This window comes from Cynocephalus volans, chromosome 8 (assembly GCF_027409185.1).
Source record: "Cynocephalus volans isolate mCynVol1 chromosome 8, mCynVol1.pri, whole genome shotgun sequence".
Taxonomy (NCBI): Eukaryota; Metazoa; Chordata; class Mammalia; order Dermoptera; family Cynocephalidae; genus Cynocephalus; species Cynocephalus volans.
Window position 1 is genome coordinate 77849005 of NC_084467.1, and position 26983 is coordinate 77875987.

General features: G+C 35.6%; 1 protein-coding gene across 1 annotated transcript in view; it reads right to left on the reverse strand.

Annotated features, from left to right (window-relative positions):
- Window positions 1-19075, reverse strand: part of GTF2B (general transcription factor IIB) — a 31196-nt gene extending 12121 nt beyond the window's left edge. Inside the window, exons 1-2 of the mRNA XM_063106483.1 lie at window positions 18993-19075; window positions 14551-14657 (exon numbers count right to left, since the gene is read on the reverse strand). Of these exons, the coding sequence (XP_062962553.1) occupies window positions 14551-14657; window positions 18993-19009 (124 nt within the window). The 5' untranslated portion in view covers window positions 19010-19075. The remainder of the gene's footprint in view (window positions 1-14550; window positions 14658-18992) is intronic.
- Window positions 19076-26983: the final 7908 nt, after the last annotated feature.

The following is a 26983-nucleotide window of genomic DNA, read 5'->3' on the forward strand; positions in this document are numbered from 1 at the left end:
ACTGTCAAAATCACTCACACCAGTTTAAAGTGGTTCAATCACTTTCACACCTATCTTATGATTTGGCAATTCCACTCTCAAATATTACCTACAAAAGTCTCATTCAAGAATGTTCACAGCCATATTGTTAATTTCAGCTTAACATGGGAAATAACCCCAATGTCCACCAACAGCAAAATGTATACAATGAGATATCCTTCAGCAAAAAAAAACTACTGATACATGCAATAGCATAACTAAAAATAGTATTTTGAGCCAAAAATGTCAGTCACAAAAAAGTCCATGCTGTATGACTCCATTCTATAAGAAATCAGAACAGTGGTTGTTGCTGGGTGGGGGTGGTAACTGAAAAAAGGTGTACAGGAATTTCAGAGCTGAGAGAAATGGTCTATATATGTTGATTAGGATGTTAGTTACACCAGCACTGTCAAAATTCAAACTATTCATTTGGGATCTGTGCATTTTATTGTATGTGACTATACCTCAATAAATTAAAAATTAAAATTCACTCCCACCAATATACTGTTGATGTTGAATTAAACTACATTAAACTTATACATTATTTTGGGAATGATGGAATGATTTTTATCAATCTTCTTGGAGAAGCGAATACTCTTTCCTCAATGTCTTCTTTTAGATTTCAAAGTGTGTATATATATAAACATTTAAGATTAGACCTAGATTTTTCCTTCTGTTAAAAATCTCATTTTCTAACTAGTAATTTGCTATATTTATATGCTTACATTGAGCCATTTTTAAGACTATTAATTTTTAAAATTCAATTTAACTGCTAGATAAAGAACTCCATCACTGGCAAGAATTTATTCCCCTTACAATGTTTAACTTCCATTTCTATTTTATATCTAAAGCACTAGTCAGAACTTTCAAAACAATGCTCTTGGTTTTAAAAAGAAACATTTTAACATTATGCTCATGAGGGTCTCCAGAAAGTTCATGGAAAGATTCGTATTATCTTAATTCTATTTTTCCATGAACTTTTATAGTACTCTGGTACCAGTAACAAGTGAATAAAATAGTCTTCTATTAAAACATCATTCTACTCTAATTCTGAGTATCTTATATTAAAAATAAGTGTTGAGTTTTTAAAATGTCTGTCATCTTACCAAACCACAGCATTTCTTACATACTGTCATCTTATAGTATAAAAGCTAACCATAGTTGTTTATGGGTTATTCTTCTAATACTTACGTGTTAGGATAAATTAAATTATGCTGGAATAACATATAATTTCAAAAGCTCAGTGTCTTAAAATGAAGGCTTCTTATTCATGCTACATGCCTACAGAGGGATAGTTGGGGGTTTTCTATGCCATACTTACTCAAGGTGATGGAATCTCTACCGCCTGAGATACTGCCATTCACCATGGTAGGGGGAAGGGAATGTAGTGAATTATGCACTGACAACAGTTTAACTAAAAATGACCTTAGCATTTCCACTCACATGCCACTGGCCAAAACAAGTCAACGGATCATGCTTAACTACAGAGAGGGTGTGGAAGTACAATTCTACCATGTACTTCAAAAGATGAGAACCAAAAATATCAGTGAATAGTCTCCATGTGACAATTAGCAAACAAAACTCAGCACTGTATTCACTGGAATTTACGTATAAATTAACAAAAACAACTGTTCTATGGCCTCCTTTTTGTATCAAACAACAAACTGGGGAATCAGAATTAACTTCATTGTATTGTGGCATTTGTCAGAGAAGTAACCTGTCAATATGATTTTAGGTCCTTTGTTTTTTTGTTGGTGGCTGGCCAGTAAGGGGATCCGAACCCTTTAACATCCTTAGTGTTCTCAGCATCATGCTCTCCCAAGTGAGTTAACCAGCCAGTCCTGATTTTAGGTCCTTTGAAAGTAACCTTTTTACTGGTTGGTTGCAAGTCTTTATCAATAATTTTTTAAAAAATATTAAAAGGATACATTTCCCAATAGTGTGTGGGATTCTAGATTTGCAATCCTGAGGTCTTCTGCCAGAAATGCAAAGTTTTCTTCTATTATACCTTTAACATTTTTTCTTATTCACCTGGATCTTCATATTCTACCATAATGGATATCTTGTCTTCTCCTATACAGTGGATGTGTCTCAAGTTTGTGCTCTGCTTTACTGATTCAATTTTCTAGAATGTTAAGACTGCTAATTGCTGCCTAAAACAGTTTTACTGTGTTTGTCTCCTTGTGCTGTCTTACTTCTCTCTGATCACATTTAATAGAAACAGTATGGATGCTTTAGCTCATTAAGCACATAAATCAACTATTTTCTATAACTTTCTTCTAGTAATTAAACTATGTTAGGGACAAAATTTTCTGCTAAGTCCATAGGATCACTGTCCCTTTTCACTGTAGTTTGTATTCATAAACTTCATTTTGATTTTTATACTTATTCATCCTGTAATAAAAAATTGTCAGTCCAAGTCCAGTGGTGGTGGTGATGTTGGAAAATCTTCCAATCAACTCCTACCGGTACTCTAAGTCTCTCTGGGTAATAGCACATTTGCTGGCAGATAATAGATGAGCAAAATGAGATAAATTCCCAGTAGGATTACAGAAGTTTATTAAGAAGGATATAGGGAGTTTTGCTGTAACCAAAGGAAAAACAATAGTGACTTAAACAAGATAGAAGTTTCTCATGTTCACAGTCCACATTTAATAGTCCTAGGCTAATGTGACCCAGGCTCCTTCTATCTTTTTGATAAGCCATCCTCATCATTACTTGCATTCTATCGTGTAAGATGGCTATTACTAGTTCCCTCCATCATGTCTACATTCTAGTCATCGGAAAGAAAAAGTAAGGGCATATCTCTTCTTAGGGCAGGATCTAGAGTTGCATATGTCTCTTCTACTTATAAACCACTGGTTAGAACTTAATAACACGGCCATACCTAGCTACAAGGGAGGATGGAAACTTTAGTGTAGCCAGGCAGCCACATGCCCAGTTAAAACTCAAGGACTTTATTACTAAAGGTAGAATGAGGGAATGGATATTGGGGAACAACCAGCAGTCTCTGCTACAAGGAATAACAGGATAAGTGGAAAGGGGAGATGAAAAATAATGTCCAGTAAAATCAAGGTACTCTTCCCCCATTTTCTGAAGGAAACAGTACACAAAGACAAATTAGACATTTAACCTCCTTACCATAAAAGCTATAAACTGTATATCTAACCAAAGGTATCTTGCAGTACAATATTAAAACCAGAATGGCTTAAGGTAGCAACGTTAATAGTGCATGGGAAAAATGCAACATACCAAAAGCAGTCAGGAAGCCAGTATTGGAGAGCGTCTGATTTTCTAGTCTTAGAATGTTTTTGTTTCCTGTTTCTTATTGTAATTTAATGAAGAATATTTTTTCTTTTTTTGTGTGTATTCTTTTATTAAGAAGAAATTTTTAAAAAGGAAATATAAAGAGGAATTGCCCATAATTTCAATTCTTTCTGCCATCTTCCTGGAAACTGATCTTATTTAAACATTTTGTTATACAACTGGTAGTAGAGAATTCAGAGGTAGAAGTCTTAGAACAATATCCAATATCCCCAAATTACTTGTTTCCACAGTCTACATTTGTTTAAAATTCATTTAGTTTAAAACTACTGTTTTTTTCAAAATGTGCTAAGTCTAAAAGTCACAATGTATAATTATTCAAGACGGACGAGCTCAAAGCATTGAATTTTTTTTTACTAAAAAACAAACAAACAAAAAAAAACTCAAGGTGCTTCAGAAAACTGTTTAAGCCAACATCCTGTATTGTAAGTCTAATGTTGAAAATGAAATGCATCATTAGTTTTCATATCTTCCTTGGTCATTTAATCCTTTCTATCATTTATTCCTTCTCATGGTATTTCAGAGAATAATGATTTCTAGGGTCACTATACATTCTCAGAAAACTGGCATTAAAGACAATTTTGAAGAGAATTTAGATTGAGACACTTACAAAGAAATACCATTAATAATACAGCCAGTCTCTGAATCATACTTTATGTTCCCATAAGTAAATTGGGTAAAAACTCAAAATGAATTATCTCCTAGAAACAAGCTATAGCATGGTTTATTCCCCAGACCGGCCCATAAAAGCCCATACTTTACCTCTGATATTTAGAACCCAAACCTTGTACAAGCTGACAGTGTAATTACTATTTGGAAAATAAGTTTCTAAAGGAAAATACATTATGAGTTCCATCCCTGAATATCTTGTTACATCTTGCTTTCCCTCAAATACAGGCAGTTCCATAACAGTAGCAGCAGCATCTAAGTTGAGGAGCTGAGGCTCTGGTTGAAGATACATCCTTACCCTGGCCACAGTAAACTTAATTATTCACACACAAATACTTTTCAGTCCTCTATCCTATGGTACTGGTTTCTTTTCCCCTCTGCTTGAAATGACTTTCCTTCCTTAAACCCTTACTCATTCTTAAAGACTGTGCTTCACTGTAAATATAATAGCAATTTCCCAGGAAGTCACCACTTCCTTCGTGTTCTCACCATACTTGGAAATCTGTAATACAGCTTTTACCACACTGTGTTGTATTAATTTACCCTTCTCCCTTCTACACACTATCCAAAGAGTTGCTGCAAGGCTTGCTTATAATGTCTTATGTTTTTAACACTCTCAATGACCAGCACAGTGCTTAATGGAGACATGTGGCAGAAAAACCACAGGTTTTTTTTAAGTCCTACAGACTTGGGTTTAAGTGGCTCTGTCTCTCACTGGATGTGGAATCTTAATTACTCTGATCCTCAGTTTCCCCTTCTGTAAAATGGAAAAAAACTACCTTAAAGAGCAGTGTGTTAATCAAGTAAAATTAGTAATTTTCTGATGCTTAAGAGAAGGTTCCACTCAAATTTAAAATTCTAAATAAAGCAAAAAGGCTACTGTATATGAAGGCTTACAAGAGGTGATGCCAAAGCAAGATTTGAAAATGAATACAAATATACCTTACTTTAAAAACATAATCTGTCCATAGTAAACTAAACCTGGAGTTTTCTCTTTAGGAAATACTGTTAATGCTAATTCAAAAATGGTAACCCAATATTTTTAAAATACTACAACTAGAGCATTAAACGTGCTGGAACCATAGCAATCAAACACGTTACAACTGACACAATGAAGAATGGCATCTCAGACTTGGAAACACCCTCTTTTTCTATAAGGGTAGGAAAAAAGAGGCACTTGTACCCCCAAAATACATTTTAGTGAAATCTCATACTAAAATTATACTACATATATATTATTTCATTTGATTCTTAACCATTCTGAGATGTATGATACCTGCCTTTTTTGGGGAGAAAGGGCGACTTATTTGACAGACGAAGAAAATTATTTAGAAAAATTATGTAACTTGACAATAGTTACACAATTTATTAACTAGTAAAGCCAAGGTTAGACTCTATAGCTATTGATTCCTAGTTTATACTAGGAGTGATGAAGACATAATTGTAAGATATAGGTCCTACAGGTGTTCGTAGTTTAGGTCTCGGGACATGGAAAATATGAAGATAAAAAATCCAAAGGTACAGAACATCTCAAAGAATGTGGTAAATTGTAAGGTTAATAGTACAGATTTGTTTTCTTCAATATGTTACTGACACAGATTTGTTTTCTTCAATATGTTACTGATGCACCCAGCTGCGCCGCCCCCCTCCCCCCCCAAATGTTACCAATGTATGACCTGCATTAGAATTTCTGTGAATGGAGCCAAGTCTCTTTAAACATTCCCCAACTTACTCTTAATGCACATTCATGTTTCAGATACTCTGGTATAAACAATATCCAGAGTGAGTTTAGGAGGGAAAGGTCAAATTTACTTATTTCTGTCTTTCAAATCTATCTAAACTGTTTTCCAGTATTTTCCTTATATTGCTTTAAAGAACAATGAAACAATTTAGATTTTTAAAAAAATTTTTTGGTGGCTGGACGGTACGGGGATCTGAACCTTTGACCTTGGTGTTTATCAACACTAGACTCTAACCAACTTAGCTACCTGGCCAGCCTAGAATTTAGATTTAAATTGTACACAAAAAGTAGCTTTAGCTAGAAGTGATACTACTAGATTTAAGCAACTGCTCATTATGAAATACTAATTTATAAACATCATGATAAATCAATTTCATGTTTTAATAGCTACTAAAGTAGCTTACTAACATAATTATAAATCAATGTATAAGCAATGCACAAGGTCTAATTTACAAACTGGTAATCTAAATACGATTATACTGCCACCTAGTGTTCAATTTAAATGTGACACAAACATACTACAGGTTGAGTATCCCTTATCTGAAATGCTTGGGATTTCAAATTTCAATTTTGGGGGGTTTTGGAATATTTGCAGAATACGTATCAGTTGAGCATCCCCTAATGTGAAAATCCAAAATTTGAAATGCTCCAATTAGCATTTCCTTTAAACATCATGGTGGCACTCAAAAAATTTTCAATTTTGGAGCATTTTGGATTTTTAAATCAGGGATACAATTTGTATTAGGATTTGAGGAAAAAAGACACTGCCACAAAACAGTGTTGTTAGAACCAACAGTTTCATGGTAGGAACAACAAAGCTTTGCTTTAAAAATAGGCCCCGTTTTAGAGTTATTACCAATATCCTATGGGTCACCAATAAAATGACACAGCTAATACCAAATCATAACATGTCGTATGTTTAAAATATAAATCCTGTAATTTAAATAAAAGAGGAAAGTCAACTAGACAACTATTACATGTTGAATAATAGCCCCCCAAAATGAAAACAATTTATAGGAGAGACTAAACATTACACAGCTATTTCAGTATTGGGGAGAAAAAAAAAATTAAACAAAAAACACTGTGTGGCAAATTGTATTTTCCAAAGATGGCAGCAATAATATCTCCCATCTACATGTTCTTGTCACTCTGCAATATGACCTTGTCACTCTCATGTTGAAGTGTAGCCTATTTCTCCATCCCCTCCAATCTAGGTGGCTCCTACGCCTTCTTTGACCAATCGAATACAGAAGTGAACCTGTGCCAATTCTAGGCATAGCCCTTAACTACCCTGGTCGAACTTCTACTTTCTCTCTCAAAATAATTGCTCTTGGGATATTTTTCTCTTGGAAACCAACTAATATGTATAAAACATGACTTCTTTCAGGCAAGTATGGAGAAGTCCCGGAAAATGACAGACCCATGTCTCAGGAAGCCAAGAAGCACAAAGGCACCAGAAACGCAGTGAAGAAGCTACTATAAGTGGATCCTCCAGGTCCAGCCAATGCCAGCTGCCCAGATGAATTCTGCCTAAATTACTCCCCATAAAATCATAAGCAAAATAAAATGGTTGTTATAAGCCATTAAGTTTTGGGGTAGTTTGTTATGTAACTGTAAGTGAAAAAGAAATTTGTTCCTGAAGTATGGTGTTGCTTTAAAAAAATTAAAAATGTGGTACTGGTTTTGAGGCTGGGTGGTGGGCCTCAAGGGGACTGAAGGTTTAAAGGCCAGTGAGAATAGTGTTATTAGAGGCTGGAGAAAAGTTAGTCTATATCATTTATTCTTTGTATTATGAATTATTTTATTTTTTAATTGTAACATAGTTGATTGTACATATCCATGAGGTACAGAGTTGAGTATCAATACCTGTGTGTAATATGTGATGCTCAAATCAGGATAATTAGTATATTCAACACTATATAATGTAATTGTTTTTCGTGGCCTTTTACCAATTCCTCCCTTATCTCTCCTCCCCTCACCCTTTTCCCACCTCTGGTACCATAAAAAGGTGACAGTAATGAACTCTTCCAGTTGCTGACTCAGTTGAAAGGGGTAATTCATGGCTCTGAAATGAAAGTTGGGCAGTATCTAGTCTTGAATTTGATGTTAAGGAGAATTACTCACAATGGGATGTCCTAATGTTTAAGCGAAAATTAAGCATTAATAAAGTACAAGGCTGTCCAAGAAATATTCTGAAAGAATCTGTTTCTAAAGTTGTCTGGTGACAACTTCAAACTAAAGGCTATTCAAAATGCTTATTCAATAAATATGGTATAATCTAAACAATTTTAGACAATCTAAAATTTTATGGCAAGCACAATCACACCATGTACATCAACATTATTTATTAGGAAACACATGATGTCTGAATTCCAATTCCCATAAACATCAATATTTCAAATATGAAAAAGGCCAAAAATGTTATGCCCAAATGTTGCAGAACATTTGCACAGCTTGATTTCTTCCCTGTTTCCTTGACATAAAAGGTAAAGGCTGAACTGAGCTAACAACAAAGAGCATATGCCTTTAAACCAGAAAAATGATGCAAATTCAATTACATATACAGTAATATCTAAATTTATTATAGATATGACAATAATATGTACATGTGAATGTGTGTGTATGTACATATTAATTTAGACTCATGGAATGTCAAGTTCAATTAAGCTTTATTGAACTTAATTTGCTTGATATTCTCAGCAAAATAGAACTCTGCTAGTAAATGCTTCTTGCTGGATCTTGTTTGGTCATGAAATGGATTCTTCACTTGCAAGACATCATATCACACATTTAACCACAAATATCTATGAATGAGCCTACTGTATATTTTAAAATAAATGTAGTTACATTTTGTTTATGGCAGAAGAACCAATATAGAAAAGAAATATTGCTATAAATTATAGAAAGTAAGTTTTATGGAATTATATTTTAAAACTTTCAGACTTTAAAACTTAACCTAGTAGCTTTAGCTGGAATAAAATACAGCCTAGTAGTTTCAATTCTAGTGTTCAAGACTAGTAGGTCGAAAGCAAAACTAAAAGAAAATTAACTTCTTTTGGTTTGATACAGCAGAAAAATGAAAGTAAAAAATAGGGATTCCAAGCACAAGAAAGCATATAAGCCTTATGAATTATATCTTCCTTCTCTACTTGATTATTCTTACCCAACTGTCTTGCTGGTTAAAGGAGAAGTGAAGCTAATGAGAGAGCTGGAAATATAATGAAATATTTTGACACTACTTCCTTTTAAATGGCTACAAAGGTTAAGAGAGACAAGAAGCTGAAATTATGTTCATCTTATGTCTCTGTCTCACTCCTACCCATTATCAATTTGATCTTTATATATTGGATGAATTAGAATGCTCTTATTTAACTCAAGGGTTAACAAACACTTTCAGTAAAGGGCCATATAATAAATATTTTAGGCTTTGTGAGTCAAGAGGCAATTGAAGATATTTATATAGGTACTTATATAAATGGAGAACAAAAATCCACTAATTTTATTGATGAAATTAAAAATATAATAATTAAATATAATTTATTGTAATATATGTCTACTAATATGAAGAACAGAATTCTTTTTGGGATAACATTTCATGTAAATGGAGTTCAGAGTTAGTGTTTCCTATCAAAAAAATCAATTATCAATGTTCATTTGTCAATGACAATGTTACAAGACTTTATGTATATCATTTTCGTGAGTCTTTTCACACAGATATGTGCTGCCTAATACTGATATTAATCCATAAATTTAATTGAGCATACCTACTGTTTGGAAGGCATTTATAGGATTTTTATTACATTATTCTCTGGTATTTGCCTTTTAACATGTTGTCACATTGTAGATAATCACTTCCATTTGAAGGTTGGATAGAAGCTCCTTGACTACACAATTAAACAGATTTTGAAATATAAAAATTTCATTTGCATTTGCATCCAGCTCTGAAAACACTGCTGAAAATATAGCTTAAGCTTGGAAAATATACTCACTGCAAATCTGTGTGGTAATAAAGACCTTCTTGTTTTAATTTCTGACTAAACTGGAAGTACATAAAGTATATAAAAGCAATTTGATATTAACTGTGACTCAAATAATGTTAATTGTCAAACTGACTTTACTGCAGCGTATGTTTCACAAATAAGCACTGTTTTGCCTTGCAATTCTAAGTTGAATTCATTAAGAAACATTAAGCAAGTCTGCAGCAAAAAGCCAATTTCCAAAACTATTCAGTGCAACAGTATTAGCTGAAGGCAGTATTGATTCAGAAAAATTTTAACCTTGCCCCTGAGCTCAAAAGATCATAACAGAACTTTGCTACTGCTAAGCCACCAAAATTACTGTGTGGCAGGGCGAATCAGGATATTCAGTTTCTATTTTTAACAAAAAAATTCATAGAATTGATGATGGTTACATCCACAAGAGTGAATGAAGTTCACTGTTGACACTACTGGTTCAATAACACATGACAGATTAAAATCTTTTCTACAAAGTATCTACTAATAAGCACTTTACATTTTCACAATCTTTGTAAATTTGTTCAAGTGAGTCTTCTGTTTCACACATATTATGATCACCATCATCAGTTTAACACATCTTTGCAGATTCCACTCAGGTTGTACTGAATTAGTAACTCCACAACTTCTTTGAAAATATTTTCTCCTATAGTTGTCCCATGCAGACAACTCATAGCAACTAATTCTTCTGTCACTTCACACTCAGCATTGACTTTTTCAATCAACAACTGAGCCATATTAGTAACATCTGTCCAGTCATCTGAAGCCAAGGAAAAATACTTGAAATAATTTGCCTTGATTTTTAATTGACTATCGACGTTGCTTCCAATACCCTCAATTCTCCAAGTGCAGTGAATTGAATTATGTCCTTTGAAGTCCATGTATTAGGAACTTAAAACCCACTGTGAAAGTGTTAGGAGGGTGGGAAATCCAATTATGCTAATTGAAAGGTAGGGCCTTGAAGAGGTGATTAGATTGTGAGGACGATACCCTGGTAAATGGATAAATAAGTTGATGTAAACGTTTAAAAGGTAGTCACGGGTGTGGTTCTGAGGGCTATAAAAGGAGAGTACATGAGGATATCACTCTCTCTTTGCTCTGCCATTCTTGCCATTTGTCACCCTACATTGCTGTCGAGTCACTTCAGCAGATATGTTTTCTGGACTTTGGACTCCCAAGCCTCTGAAAACTGTAAGCAATAAATATTGTTTCTTTACAAATTACCTAGTTCCAGGTATTTTGTTATAAGCAACAGGAACAGACTATACATCAAGCAACTGTTTTGGCTGAGATGCTAATAGTCTTTAAGTTTATTTTCTCAGGATACATTTCTTTAGCTGCTGCAATCAAACATCAATTAATTAACTAATTACTGGTAAATGGCTTACCTTGCTTGGCCTACAAGTAAGCCACGCACAAACTTACTTTAGTTGCAACCATTGTTATGAATAAATTTTGCCATGATTAGATATTCCATTTTACATTTTTTTCCCTGACCACTGTTTTCCTGAGTTTGCGATTTTGGGATGAGTACTTAGTATGGTAATGTCTATGTTTATTATATTCTTTTAGTACAGTATAGTACCATTGCATAATAAACACAATGCAATAACAAAAAATTCAATAAAAAAGGATATATCTAATTCAATTACAAAAGAATCCATGCTCCACCTGTGCCTTAAAAGCATGACATTCAAAGTTCACTTCCTTGTTTTGACATGATGGGTATGCAGTGGTAATAAAAATAAATAAAATGTTGCAGTATGGCAACATGCATGGCACTCAAAATGCTGTTAAGTTATAACTGCACTATGGTGATTTGTAGTGGGTGATTTGTTGTGCACTGAGCAGCAGAAGGAAGTGATGAGAGCACCACATGTGGTTTCTGTTGCAACTACTAAACTCTGCTATTGTAATGTGAAAGCAACCACAGAAATTATGTAAACAAGTAAGTGTGGCTCTCAATAAACTATTTATGGACAATGAAACTTCAATTTGATATTATTTTCATGAGTAATGAAATGTCATTATTCATCTGATCTTTTTCAACGACTTAAAACTATAAAAGCCATTCTAGCATATGAATCATATAAAAAAAGATGTTGGGTCATAGTTTGCTGACCCCAGATGGAAATCATTTTATGACAGGCAATGCAGGATAGAAATCTGGCTCCCATGTAGACAATGAAGCCAGACTAACTAAACCTCAGTTTCCTCATCTGTAAAATGAAGATCGTCTTAGTATCACCTCACAGGTTTGTCTTGAGGATAAACTGAGTGAATATGTAAATCATTTAGAACAATGCCTAGTATATACTTAAGCATAGTAGCTGTTAATATTGTTTATTGAAAAGAATCCAACTGCAAATGAATCAATTCACATTAGCATCTCTGTACACTTCTTAAAAAATTTTATTATTTTTTAAAATGATGAATATTCATGAGACACAAAGCTAATTGTCACCCCTCGTGCCCATGTGAGGGCCATATTCACACTGGCAGCAAACCCATTACCAGAAATTGCCTTTGTACCCTGTGTCCCCCACCCAATTATCCCCAGCCTCCCTCCCCCTCCCCCTCTGTATGCTTTAAAAGGTCTGAGGCAAGCAGCCTTCTTGGATGAATATCATAGATACCCTTCAAGTAAGACAATTCCACAAAAAATTGGATATCCATACACAAAAGATTGAAACTAGACCCCTACCTATCACCATATGCAAAAACCAACTCAAATGGATTAAAGACCTAAGTTTAAGACCCAAAACTATGAAACTACTAAAAGAAAACATAGGAGAAACACTATACAAAACGGTAGTGGGCAGTGCCTTTTTGAGCAAGACTACAAAGACACAGGCAATTAAAGCAAAAATACACAAATGAGATTATATCAAACTAAAAAGTTTTTGTTTTTTTTTCCAGCCGACCAGTATAGGGATTGAACTGGACCTTGGTGTTATCAGTACCACACTCTAACCAGCCAGCCCTAAAACTAAAAAGCTTCTGCACAGCAAGGGATGCTATCAACAAAGTGAAGAGACAACACAGAATGGGAGAAGTTTGCAAACTACACAACAGACAAGGGGCTGAAATCTAGAATATATAAGGAACTCAAACAACTCAACAGCAGAAAAACAAATAACCCAATTAAAAAATGGGCAAAAGTCTCAAACAGATATTTCTCAAAAGAAGACACAGAGATAGTCAGTAGACACATGAAAAAGTGTTCATTAATCATCAAGGAAATGCAATTTAAAACCACAATGAGATATTATCTCTCTCCAGTTAGAATGGCTATTATCAGCAACACAGAAAATAACAAATGCTGACGAGGATGAAGAGAAAAAACTGTCCTACACTGTTGGTGGGAACATAAATTGGTACAATCATTGTAGAAAGCAGTATGGAGGTTCCTTTGAGAACTAAAGACAGATCTACCTTACTACCCAGGTATCCCACTACTGGGTATATACCCAAAGGAAATGAAATCAATACATAAAAAAGACACCTGTGCTCCCATATTCATTGCAACACTATTCACAATAGGCAAGAAATGGAATCAACCTAAATGCCCATCAATGGATGAATGGATTTAAAAAACTGTGGTATATACACAATGGAATACTATTCAGCTTAAAAAAAAAAAAAAGAAAGAAAAGAAATCCTGTCATTTACAGCAATATGGATGGAACTGGAAACCATCATGTTAAGTGAAATAAGTCAGGCACAGAAAGGCAAATACCACAGGATATCACTCATATACAGAAAAAAAAGTGGTTCTCACAGAAGTAGAGAGTAGAATAATGGTTACCTGAGGCCAGGAGGGGAGAGGACAGGGGAGGGGAGGGAAAGTGGTAAACTAATGGGTATAAAACTATGCTATCTACCCTAAGTGAATCATTGTGCAGGATATGCATGTATTGAAACAATGCACAGTACCCCACAAACATGTACAAGTAAACGTTAAAATTTAAAAAAAGACCATTCCACAGCACGTCACTACCAATGTTTCTGTTATAATTCCCACAATCCTAGCATTTTCACTCCTAAGTAATTCTGTTAGAATGACTATTCTTAGGTGCTGGCTGCAACCCCACCATAAGAATAATTTCTGAACAGAACACCTCTAAAGTTCTGCTGCATAACTAGATTAGTGAGCAAGTAGAAATAAAAGAGAAATTTTAAGAAGTGGTATTTTTGGCAATAACATTTTTATACTGGATATCCATAGATAGATAATTCCATACGAAACACCAAAGGTCAAGGGTTTGGATCCCTATACCAGTCAGCCAACACCCCACCCCAACCCCCAAAAAAGGAGTTATAACAAATCTCTTTTTGTTGACTAAAAGAACTTGGATGAGACTCAGTACAGATATACCTTCATTTGATGAAATAAATCATGTTTATCTACTTTTCAAAGTCCAACAGCCACAAAAGTTGGTTTACATTTATTCGTTAGTTAAAATGAATGAGTGTCACCCCCCTCTCTCCAATCTCAATACCCTATCAAATACTTAAAACTAAGGACTCAGGAAATTACTGTGCACCTTTTCATTTCCTTTGGATCAGCTTCCACCCCAAGTTATGAAATATGCATTTGGATATACAAGAAAATATGGTATCTCTTGATGATTTTACTCTTGTTTCTGTTTCCTATTTTTTTTGTTTGTTTTACAAATTACTTATGGGGGGAAAAAGGCAAAATGTATTCAAGACAGTTTAAAAATATACAAAATCAAAGTGCCCTAAATAGTGATTTAAATTAAAACCATAATAACTACTCACCTACAACCAGGCCACATTCAGGACAGATCATATCCCCAGCTCTGTAGTCCTCCACTAAAATTGCATCTGGATGGTTTGGACAAGTGACTCTTGGAAGAGCATCCAAACTAAGTGAAAACAAACAAACAAATAAACAAACAAACTATATTTGTATATCCTCCCAACCAACATGTAACAAAGTAGTCTTCTGGGGGGAGAATTTTGAACACTTTTCCAATACTGTACATTTATAATACATTAAGCTAAATTTTCAAAGTAAATATCCCATTTAGGTTACTTTATATCCTAGCTAATTAGCAGGTAGATTCCACAGGAATTATTTTTATTAGAGTAGTTAATAGTTTGCAGATATGGAGGGCTTTCAAAACTTAAACAGAAAACAAGTGCTCCTTCTCCTAACATGTAGGCTACTAAGATTGTTTAAAATCTTGATTATCGGGGCCAGCCCATGGCTCACTTGGGAGAGCGTGGTGCTGATAACACCAAGGCCACGGGTTCGGATCCCTATAAAGGGATGGCCAGTTAGCTCACTTGGGAGAGCGTAGTGTTGACAACACCAAGTCAAGGATTAAGATCCCCTTACTGGTCATCTTTTAAAAAAATAAAATAAAATAAAATCTTGATTAGCGTAGAAATGACTAGCTACCAATAATTACCTGTGGTATTTACACATAACCATCTGGTTTGTGCCTTTTGACACTTGTTTCCCTGGGTAGAGAATAAATTTCAAGTCTATTTTTCTACTTGTTAGTTACCTTGGCAAAGATTTAGAATAGTATGCTGAACCCAATAGGTATACAAATGAAGGATAGTAGATGTGGCTCTCCTGAACTTAAGACCTGATGATTTCATTTAGTCCAGAACTGAGTTTTTTAGCATTCAAGAAGAGTTCCAAAAGCTAGATTTTAATCTACTTTTAAAATTAATAATTTGCTTAATTATCTCATTTTGAACAATAAAACAGTTTGGGAAGACACGTTAATCATAAATGACCTGATAGAATCAGCTTTAAAAGCAACAAAGATATTTAACATAGATTTAATAATTATTTCTGGGGGAATGACGTCACAATCACAAATGTTTGGAATCACTGAAAATAAGCTCTTTTTAAACATTCACTTTGAATAATATAGTAAATGGTTGTTATGGCCATCACAAACATACATCATAAAAACAAAATCAACTCTCATAGTATGTAAATAGGTATTTGTGGTTTTGGAAAAAGTTTCTTGTGCTAGCAAATACAATTCAGAATGTTAACTCTCAACCTAGAAAGTGATATCTACTGGAAAACTGAAAAAATAATCTGTGTCCCCCAAATTTCTACAGACAAGTTAACCAGAACGTGTCTTAGATATTCGTATTGGGAAAATGGGAGGTAGGAATTGCTATATATCTGAGCTTATTCCACAAATTCCTGTAATGAAAATATTTTTTAAATTATGACAAATAAAATTAAGCAGTTGGTATAAATTATGAAAAACTATGTTGAAATAAGGGAAAATGTTAGCGGAGTACAAGCAATTACAAATGACTAAAGCGCGAAGCCATATGGAACACAGGACCCAAAGGATTGATATATTTTTGCAATATTAAAAAGTCGAAAGAAAAACGTGTGTGTGTGAGAGAGAATGGTATGGAAACATCTAAAATATATGCTAAGTGAAGAGTAAGAGTAAAGTAGGAATTCTATACAACACTGAAAAAGTATGAACATGCAATAATATGGATGAATCTCAAAATGCTGACAAAGAAACTAGACAGAGAAATACATATGCCGTTTATGTTAGAACTCAGGATGAGGTTTTCTTTGGGAAGGAGTAATGACTGAGGGCACAAAGGAAACTTTGCGAGCATCTTAGCTAGTATTGGTGGTATCTGATTTCTTGACCCGAGTGGTAACTATATATATATGCTCAGTTTGTGAATGAGCTGTGCACTTAAAATCTGTGTGCTAACTTCATAAAAAAGGTAAAAGCAAGGTAGTAAACAGGGTTTACAATAGGCCACTTTTGGGGGGGAAGAGAAGTTAGAACTATACACATATGTTTGTTAAAACATAACCACTAGGTACATCTTATTACAGGTTAATTAGATCTCAAAAAGGTAGATGTTTTTAAAAGTACCAAAGAGAAATACATACATATATATTAGCCCTACTAACTCCAAGGTTCTTTTTAGTTTTCGGCTATTGTGAATAAAGCTGCTCTGAACATTCTTGTATTAAAAAAAAATAAATTAAATAACCACTAGGAAAACATGAAGATACTGGTAGCAATGGCTGTTTTGGGGAGAATTAGATGGCTGGGAGCTAGGGAAGAAGGGAGACTACTCTTCACTGTAGTTTTCTGTACTTCTGCTTTTGCACTATTTGTATGTTACCCATCAAACTGAAATGAGAAGATGCTAAAGTGGTAAACTTTTAATCAAATTACCCACAAACATAAAAGGGGAAACACATGAATGGAGTAGTGGAGGAAGTGAAGGGGAGAACCGATAGAAAAGGAATGGAGAAAACAACCACCAATAACGTAAAATTTATACTACCTAAGGTGTCAGATAACACCAAATTTCATTTTACAGCTTATACTTTATTGGGTGCCTAATGTGTGTCTAGTGCTGTACATTTATTATTACCAATCTTAATAACAATCCTGCATGATAGGTATTATCTCCATTTTAAAGATTATGCTCAGAGAATGATTTGCCTGAAGTAATGGAACTATTAAGTGGTGGAGCTAAGACTTGATCTCAGAACATTTGTGCTCTTCTCTGTGAGAACACCAGGCAGTTTTGCAGCCTACTAACTGTACGTCCTCCTCAGGAAAAATAAAATGTTAAAGGTACAAATACCAACATTTACTTTCTTCGTTCTCACTGGTAGAAAAATTTGAGATGGACAACTGCAATGACACATAAATTTAAGAGCTGGACATGTCTAGAAAAAATTTATTCTGGTCTCTTTTTTGTAAACAAATGAACATAAAGGCACACAAAGGAAGACAGTGTATTCTTTGGGCAAAGAATTCAGTGAATTTACCATGTGTACCATTTAGCTACTGCAACATTTTGGTTTTTTTAACAAATAAAGTTTCCTGTTCTATTACATGCAAAAGCTGTGCCGACATATGACCACATTTACCTCCCAACTACTGTCATGAGAGATTTAAGTCGAATTTGGGTGATTTGGGGAAGCTAAAGTTTTCCATTTACCTACAAGGAAGCCTTACCTGACAGAACCACACCTAGATAGAATGACTGAGCATTCAATCATAGAATTAGAATCAGTAAACAAGGATGTCACTGGCTCTATGAGTTATTTCCAAACAGGACATTAGCTAAAGCTGTTCCCCCTGCCCCCTTTTTTTTAAAAACCAAAAACTGGTAAGTCATGGCAGTTACCAGAAAGGGCCTAGACTTCTCCAGCTTAGTATTTCGTGTGGCTTTCACTGGTAAAATTCATCAGATAATTGGTTCAGAAAAATTATGCCGGAGTTGCCTTCCAGAAGCTGTAGAACTGCATTTGATACTTTTAACACATTATGAGTTAACTAAAGGACACTTGTGTGATAACAAGAAATAGGTATCTTAGACTCTGCGCTCTAACACTAACCTTGCAAAAATCATCACTGGCATGACTCAGTTTACACTTATGCAAAAATACCAGTAACTACCTCATAGAGGTAATGAGATATAATTAGGATCTGCAAGCATTTTTCAGATCACGATTAAAGGTTGTCTGATGGCACTGCATGCACTTCCTGTAGATATGAGTACATTACATTTAAAAAATATATATTAAAAGAGTAACTTCCCGGCATATATAAGTAATTTTCGGCACGCAAGATTTTCCTCAAGAGTACACAGCGACATTTGTAAAGAAATCCTTTAGCAGAGAACTAATCGACTCTCCGGATGTGCCCTAGCTTCCTCTTCGGAGGGCCGCTGGGACGGTAACCGGTTTCCATGGCTTACCAATGCTGACGTTCCTAGCTTTCTAGCTGTCAGATCGATAGGGAATGAAATGGAACTATCCGTTTCCCGCTCCTTTGAAAAGGGGGAATTACGGACTCTTGGGCCGGTTGGGCCCTAGATGGAAAAACGAGCGTAGAAAAATTAACGAGAAAAAATGACGGCTGAAACATTCGCAAAGCACACCAGGCCAGGAGCGGGGGACACAGGGTCCCCACAAAGGGTGGTTCCTGGGTGAGAAGACGACCTAGGACGCTGGGGCGGTAACGCTGACAACTCGGTACCCCTCCGACAGCCCTGACAGTCCTGCCGTCTGGAAGTGCCTTTGTCCGGGCTGGCCACACAGTCCCGCCGCCTCTCCCCCGTACCTCCGGGACACTTGGCCCGACACAGCCGCCCCGGACCGCCCAGAAACCCCCAGCGCTCGCCGACCGCCCCTCAGCAAGCCGGGCTCGGCCGGACATACTAACCGGCTGGTAGACGCCATCTTCGCGGCCACTACGGTACCAGACACGACGGACGGCCAACTTGAAAACAGGAAGAGACTGTGGAGGGGAGACGCTCCGACAAGGGCTTTTATAGGCGAGTTACACACGCAATCGTAATAGGGCGCGGCTACGGGTCGGGAGAAAGGCCAAGAACAGCGAAATCCCCGTAAGCCACGTGCTTTGCGTTTTCTGATTTTTTTTACTCCTTTTCTGTAATTTGCTGAATTGCTGTGCGAGTCGAGGTAACTATCCCGGGAAAAGCCTCAAGGGAACCCTGCAAACGGGCTACACCAGAGCTACTCTGAATCTGACTAGTTAAAACACGAAGAAAATCCTGGCTTCGTGGTCGGGGCAAAGGCCACATCCCGGAGGGCAACTATCCCCGCCCCACGCCCCTGGTAGTTACTCACGTCTGAGCTCAATTCTTACTTGTCTGAAGAGCTGATTCTTTCTTACCAAGGAATTTGGAATAAAAAAGAGAAATTCACTTAGGTCATCCAGAACGAGTGTCAGTTCAGCTAGCATGCTGTCTTAGGCACGTCCTTCAGCTCCTCAGTGCAAAGGGTAATAGCCTTGCATACCCCTTTAAAATCGGCAGGAGATGAAACACAATCGTGAGAGCACTGTGAGTGCGACAGGAACGGAGGTATGGGCCCTGCCCTGATCGTTTTTTTCATGGCCTTTGCACATTTGGCTGATAGCTAAGTACAGACAATTTGGCAGAACGTCTAGATGACTGAAAAGATCCCTAGATTTATTAATTAGCCAAACTAACGTCAAAATAGTAATAATAATAACAGGTTTCTATGGAGATGAGGATTTAGAATATAGTGACTGCTTTGTTCTTTTGTGGATGGGATTTAACTTCCACTGAATACGCATTGTTTTCTTGAGAAGGCAGGAGATACAAGCTTCCTTAGAACAAGGGGTGTGAAAGGCAGGAATTTAGGAACTGAAAATTAGATGGGAATAAGGGAGCATGTTTTCTTTTCTTTTTTTTTAGTCTTCCATATTGTAATCCTGTAATTTAAATACTTGGCTGTACTCTTGTGGGGTTTTTTTTCTCCCTTAGCATTTTGGAAAGTTTCAAAAATGCCAACCCATTTCAGCTGTGCCAAATGCAAACAAGAAAGGACTTGGTGTGCTCTACCCCAATTCAGCACGAAGTTTTCATGGTAGATCATCTTGGCTTGGGGAAGGAACAATAGGAAGAGGGCAACTGGGCATCTCTTAAGGTTTAAGAACAAGGACTTGGCACCTAATGTATTCACGGAGGCATTCAATAATGTTTGTTTAAGGAAGAAACCCCAGAGAAGGGAGGCAGGCAACTGGTTAAATCCAGCCACACCTGGGGAGTCTCTTATCTGTCATAACCTTGCAAGGATTTCTTTTATATTAAAATAGAAGGTAGCTTCTGTAAGCCATTTCTTTTCTTTTGTTAATACAGCATTGGTGATTTATAAAGCATTTTCATCAACATTATTCCACATTTACTCTTTATTTCTGATCCTGCTGTTAAAACACACACACACACACACACACACACACACACACACACACACACACACACACACGACTGGGATTTTATCACCTAGGAATAAATGACCTAGATTAACATAATTAACATTTACCAAAACTTCTGTTTTGCGAGTATCATCATTTCTATTTAAATTATTTATGTACATTAATTAATTATTTTAAATGATTTAATTTAATCAATTATTTAAATTAACTCATATTTTTTAACTTAAAAATCTATTTGAAAGGTTTATGACTACTGTGGAATCACAATGTGATGTGCTAATATAGTTCCTCAAATGCTTTACATACATAATAATTCATCAAAAGTTTGTCACCTACCTAGATTTATCTTTTGTAAAAAAAGAACACTTTATTAAGATATAACTACATATCATAAAATTCACCTGTTTCAAATTCAATGGTTTTTAGTAATTTGACTGAATTGTGCAACCATCCCAATAATCCAGTTTTAGCATATCTCCATCATTCTAATGAAATCACTCCTGCCCATTTATAATAAATGCCTATTCCACTCCCAGCCCCAGGAACCACTAATCCACTTTTTGTCTCTATAGATTTGCCTTTTCTGGACTTTTCATATTGATGAAATCATACGATATGTTGTATTTTGCTTCTGGATCCTTTCACCTAGCATAATGTTTTGGAAATTCATTGGATTTATCTCGTGGCCTCACTTTTGGGAACATTGATATAAAAGTGTCTGTTACGGAAGTGTCTGGATGGTGATGTTAAAGAAGACGGCAATTTCCTAACTTAAGCAAAGCTTGACAAATTTTTGTTTGGAAATTATAGAACATATTTTGTTGGACTAGGAAGAATGCAGGATTGGGCGACAGGTATGAACAGATCTGACTAGACTCTTGGAGATGGGATAAGATGCCTAAAATATTAGACAAGCTTCATGTGACTGGTGGCTATGGGGCCATATGTATTAATTCTAGAAATCAGGGTTTTTAAAAAATTTTACATCATGTATGAAAATGTTTAATCACTGAAAGTCAGAGATAATAATATAATGAATCTTAATAATACCCATCATCCTGACTAAACAATTAAGATTTTGCCACATTTGTTTCATGTATCCTTCTCTTCATTTTCTCCCTTTGCTAAAGTATTTTAAAATAAATCCCACATATCACCTCAGCCTATACATATATTAGTGTGCACTTTAAAATAGGCTTTTCAACCATTTTTACATAGCAACATAATACTTAATTGCCAATAATATATATTAACACACCAAGTTTTCAGTTGGCGATTGTCCTGGGCCACCTTCTTGGTGGTTTGATTTCTCCAAGTGGAATAGTAAAGCTGCTTTGGGGCCGACGGCGTGGCGCACTGGGAGAGCGCGGCGCTGGGGGCGCGGCGGCGCTCCCGCCGTGCAGGTTCGGATCCTACATAGGGATGACCGGTACGCTCACTGGCTGGGCGCGGTGCGGACAACAAGCCAAGGGTTGCGATCCCCTTACCGGTCACAGAAAGGACAAAAAAAAAAAAAGAAAGAAAGAAAAAAAGCTGCTTTGGCTGAGGTTGTGCACTAACTGTAGAAGCAACAAGCTCTGGAAACTGCATTTCACATTTGCAATGTAGCGATACCCCTCACCCCTACTTGCCCCTCCCCAGTATTAGGAGGGTGCCTACTTTGTAGGGCCCAGAGGCAAAGGGACTGGGAGGGCACTAGAGCATCATAGAAACTGGACATCAATGTAGATTGCTCACCAATTGGAAGCTGGTTTTATTATGTCTACATCTAATTTTTTTCTTTTTCTCTGAGTGGAATAAATTTCTAACGTGTAGGGTTTGCAGTGCAGGTTTCCAGGGCTTCCATACTCTCCTATTTTAAAAAATAATTCTCTTACTCCTCATATTCCTAGTGCTGTACTAGTAGATGATTGGTGGCAGGGAGCCAGAGTGAAAACAGAAGGTCCTTTGAGGAGCTGCCAGAACTAGTTGAGTTCTTTGAAGTAGGCCTGAGGTCCTTAAGCATCAGGTACTCTACCAGGCACCTCACATTCATTATTTTATCTAATTCTTGGTTATCCTGTCAGGCAAATATTATTATTCTCCTTCCAACGGCTTAGAGAGGTTGAATAGGTAAATTTCGCAGGGCCACACGATAAGTTAGTGGTAGATAGAATTCAAAGTCAGAAATGACTAAAATTTCTCCCCTTCTATACATGACTACTATGTAACTGTTATTGCAAGACCATATTTCTAGGCCCGAATACTGTTCCCTGGGAAATATGTATTATATTTGTAAAAATGTTCCCCATCTTTCTGACTTTTTAAAAAGGGCTATAAAGCTTTATTTAGATTTAGATAGAAATAGTAATAAGAGTGAATAATTATGATATTAATAATAGTAGTGATCACTCACATAGTACTTAGTATGTGCCAAGTGCTATTTTAAGGCATTGAATACATTAACTTATTTAATTTTTCCCACACTCTATGAGTTGGGTACTATTAGTGTCCCCATTTAATAGATGGAGAAATTGAGGTACAGAATGGTTGAGTAACTAGCCTGAAATCACACAGCTAGTAGATGGCAGACCTGGGATTATAACTCTGGCAAATTGGCTCCAGAATCTACGCAGTATGCCCCCTAATAGCAACTTAATATACAGAAGTTTATATTTACAGGTTTTAAGTTCAGAGAATGGATTCAACAAGCAGTGTACCTGCAGCAATTATGTGGGCTTGATTTTATGGGGCAGCTGTGATCTAGAATATTCTGGCCAGTTGTCTGCACGAGGACGCTTGTTTTTGTCAGACCATGTGCTACTTAAACTGAGATGTGCCTAGCTCATATCCCATTGCTAAATGTAGTTGCATATGTGATCCTGAATTTAACTGTTCTATTTGTTTGTTGATTGATTTATTTAAAACTTTGGTTCCCCAGTATTGGCGGCTTGTCCTGCATTTGAGAATAAATCCAGCTTTTCACTAGGAAAAGCTAGCAGCTTTCCCAAATAGTGGGAAATTGAATATAGGCTTAAACATTAGTCATCTATAATTAGAAAATATTAACTGCCAGATATCTCCTTACAGAATCAGGGAGAAAAATCACTAGAAATTAATTTACTTTTTAATTCAATGTTCAGTGAGCAGTAGTTTTCTTTTAAAATTTTAAATTACTCCAATAAGAGCAAAACAACAAAACAACCATAAATGGTTCACATTAATAGCTTGTGACTTTTAAAATTAATTTTTTTCCAAAAAGATGTAATTTTGCATTAAATATTGACTTAAAAACTTTTGCCACACCATTTAGTGTTTTATTATATAGCTTGAAGTTAATCTTTCCCCCAAAATAACAACTTTCTCATTTTATAATTTAAAAATGGGGAAATTAAATGATATATGAGACTGTAATTTCCTAAAAATGTTTTTAAGTACATTTTTTTTTAGTCTAGATAACTTTTGCCTTTAAAGTTCTATTAATCAAGTGCCCTGATGAGCTACTGGGAGAATATGAGAAGGTAGAACATATTCATATTCATGTGACTTGTTACTTAGCACTTTCTTTTGTATGAAAATCACATGCTAACAGACTTGTATAAAATGAATACCCATTTTCAAATAAATTCATAATGTTTGTATCTTAAATTAAAACTCTGAAAGTATTAAGCATAAAGTGTGACCCTGTGATGAGAATATTATACTGCTTCTCTCATTACTGTCATGCCTTGCTTCCAGTACTATAAATTGATAAAAGACTTTTAGAAAGCAATTTGGCAATACTCCAAAAATGATTTAGCTGTTAAAGCCTCTTGAGCCAGTAATCTCACTTCAGAGAAGCGGAGGAAGGAAATAATCTAAAATATGAGATACTGTGTTTATGAAGATGTCCACTGCAATGTTATTTATAACGATATAAAATTGGAAGCAAACATGTTAAAAATAGGAAACTTGTAATATTATAATGTTATAAAACAGAAAGAAACCTTTATGTTTTAAATAGGGGAATGGTATATAGAAGGTCCTCAATGTCTTAGTGCAATAGAGGTGTTAAAACCAATCCATGTACAAGGACTTTTCCTAAGCAATGTTTTATCAAAGCTGAGTCTGTTAGTTTAGGTACTTGAAAGTAAATTACAATGAGCTCGCTGAGGCTGAAGTATCCTAATTTTTTCTTCAGATCTTTGTGACTAACCCTTTTGTACACAGTAGACATCCAATAAGTATTGGTTTGTGTAATATATTGGTGCATTGAATGAAAGAATGTATTTCAAAATATCATTATTTGGACTGTTCTTCACAATAATTAAGCAAAATTAGTGAGGTTTACCATGAGAGTTTACCCATTCTTTGCCTTTTAAATTTTTTCCCTAGTGCTTTCTTTCTTCTACAAAATTTTCTATTATACCTGCTCATTCTCATTATTTTCTGACCTTTCCTGCCTAGGATTTTGCTCTTTCACAATAATGAGATGAAAGGATCCTACCCCACACTGTCATTAAATAAAGCACTTGCCACTCACTGTCTTACCACTGATCTTAGCCAAAATGGGTAGTCTCTGCTCAGTGTTTCATGTTCAGACATCGCAAGAGTCCAAGCTATCATTATTATTATCTGAGCATTAACAGTGTAATCACTACTAAACTGAGTCTCTTAAAAAATATACTGGGGGCCAGCCTGTGGCTCACTCGGGAGAGTGTGGTGCTGATAACGCCAAGGCCACGGGTTCGGATCCCATATAGGGATGGCCAGTTAGCTCACTGGCTGAGCATGGTGCTAACAACACCAAGTCAAGGGTTAAGATCCCCTTACCGGTCATCTTTTTTAAAAAAAAAAAAAAAAAAAAAAGAAAATACTGAATGAAAGTGAGTGAAGCAATTCCCAAATACAGCTTGCTAGAGGTGGTATTTGGTTCGCTGACAGTTAGACAGAGGACTTTTATTGGGGTGCGTTTTTTCAAGTTAAAAAAAATCAAAGTTACACACAAATCGGGGGGGGGGAGGGAAGAAGATATAACAACCACAATTATTTGAAGTTGATACAACAAGCAAACAGAAAGGACATTGTTGGGGGGGAGGGGGGGAGGGAGAAGGGAGGGAGGTTTTGGTGATGGGGAGCATTAATCAGCTACAATGTATATCGACAAAATAAAATTAAAAAAAAAAAAATCAAAGTTAAGTTGAATATAACTTTTCTATTAAAACCACACACCCACAATGGGTTAGCCTTCTTCCACTGATTTAAATGATTTTATTCTATGAATTTGCATCGAGACGCAGTATAAAAGCTGCATAAAAGTCCGTGCCACTTTCTGCATTCATCTGTTCTAATCCAGTATTTTGACCATGCAAGCTAATTTTATAGCCCTTTCATCAAATGCTCACTCTAAACATGTCTCTGTATTATCATGTTTACTCTTCCGGTTATGTTAAACTCTGGCTTTCTTATATTATTGCCTATTTTGCAAATGAGAGATTGGTTATATCTTTCTGCTTTCCTTTCTGTAATGCGGAAATTAATGCTGAAAAACTACTTCCCACAAACCCAAGGACAATACTTTTTTTTTTTTTTTTTGACAATACTTTGATTTTACAGTAGAGATCCTGAGAATTTCCCACTAAGCTAACTGGTCACAAATATCTACACTTGAAATTACTAGAAATGTTTGGCTCTTTCAAATTTTCAAATAATTGTTCCAGAGTAATGTGATACGAGCTACACTTCAAGTTAATGAGAATTTCATTTGGCCTTGCTTTCAAACAACTAAACTATACTATTATACTATATATAGGTATTTGAGTACCTTTATTTGGAATTCGAAAGTATTTGGATTTATTAATATGAAAATATACTTTTCCATTTAACTGACCATGAAATAAGGAAAGAGAAAGGCTATGTGACTTCTTAAGATAATTCATGGAGCATTATAGACAGCTATTCCCATTTCCTGAGCAAAAGGCTGGGCCAGAAATCAGCAATGGGATGTCAGTCCTATATCTACACAGGCGGTCATTCATTTCCTCCAACTTCCCAAACTCCTTCCCACCTCAGCACCTTGGCAGAAGATGGCTATGTTTACAGCTCAGGTGACACTACCATGTTGAAATTGAATAAGCAAGTTACAGGGCCTTCCATTCTTGAAATTATGTGTTTAATTTTTTTTATTTGGGGAAACTAAATTATTTGAAATTCTGAGCACAAGAAAGACTACTAATGTTTTTATGTGGCCTAATATCTAATTTTCACAATTCAAATTTATGTAAAATGAATCCATATTGTATCCACACATTTTAATCTATTTCTATATTTTTGCTTTATTTACACTAACAGATCACATTCAACAGTCTATTCAGTTTTTTTCAAGTCATCGAGATGAACTGAGTTCTTTGACTAGATACCGTAATTTGTTTGATTGTACTCCCAATAATAATTAGTTGTTTCCAGTATTTTGGTATTATAAGCAATGCTGT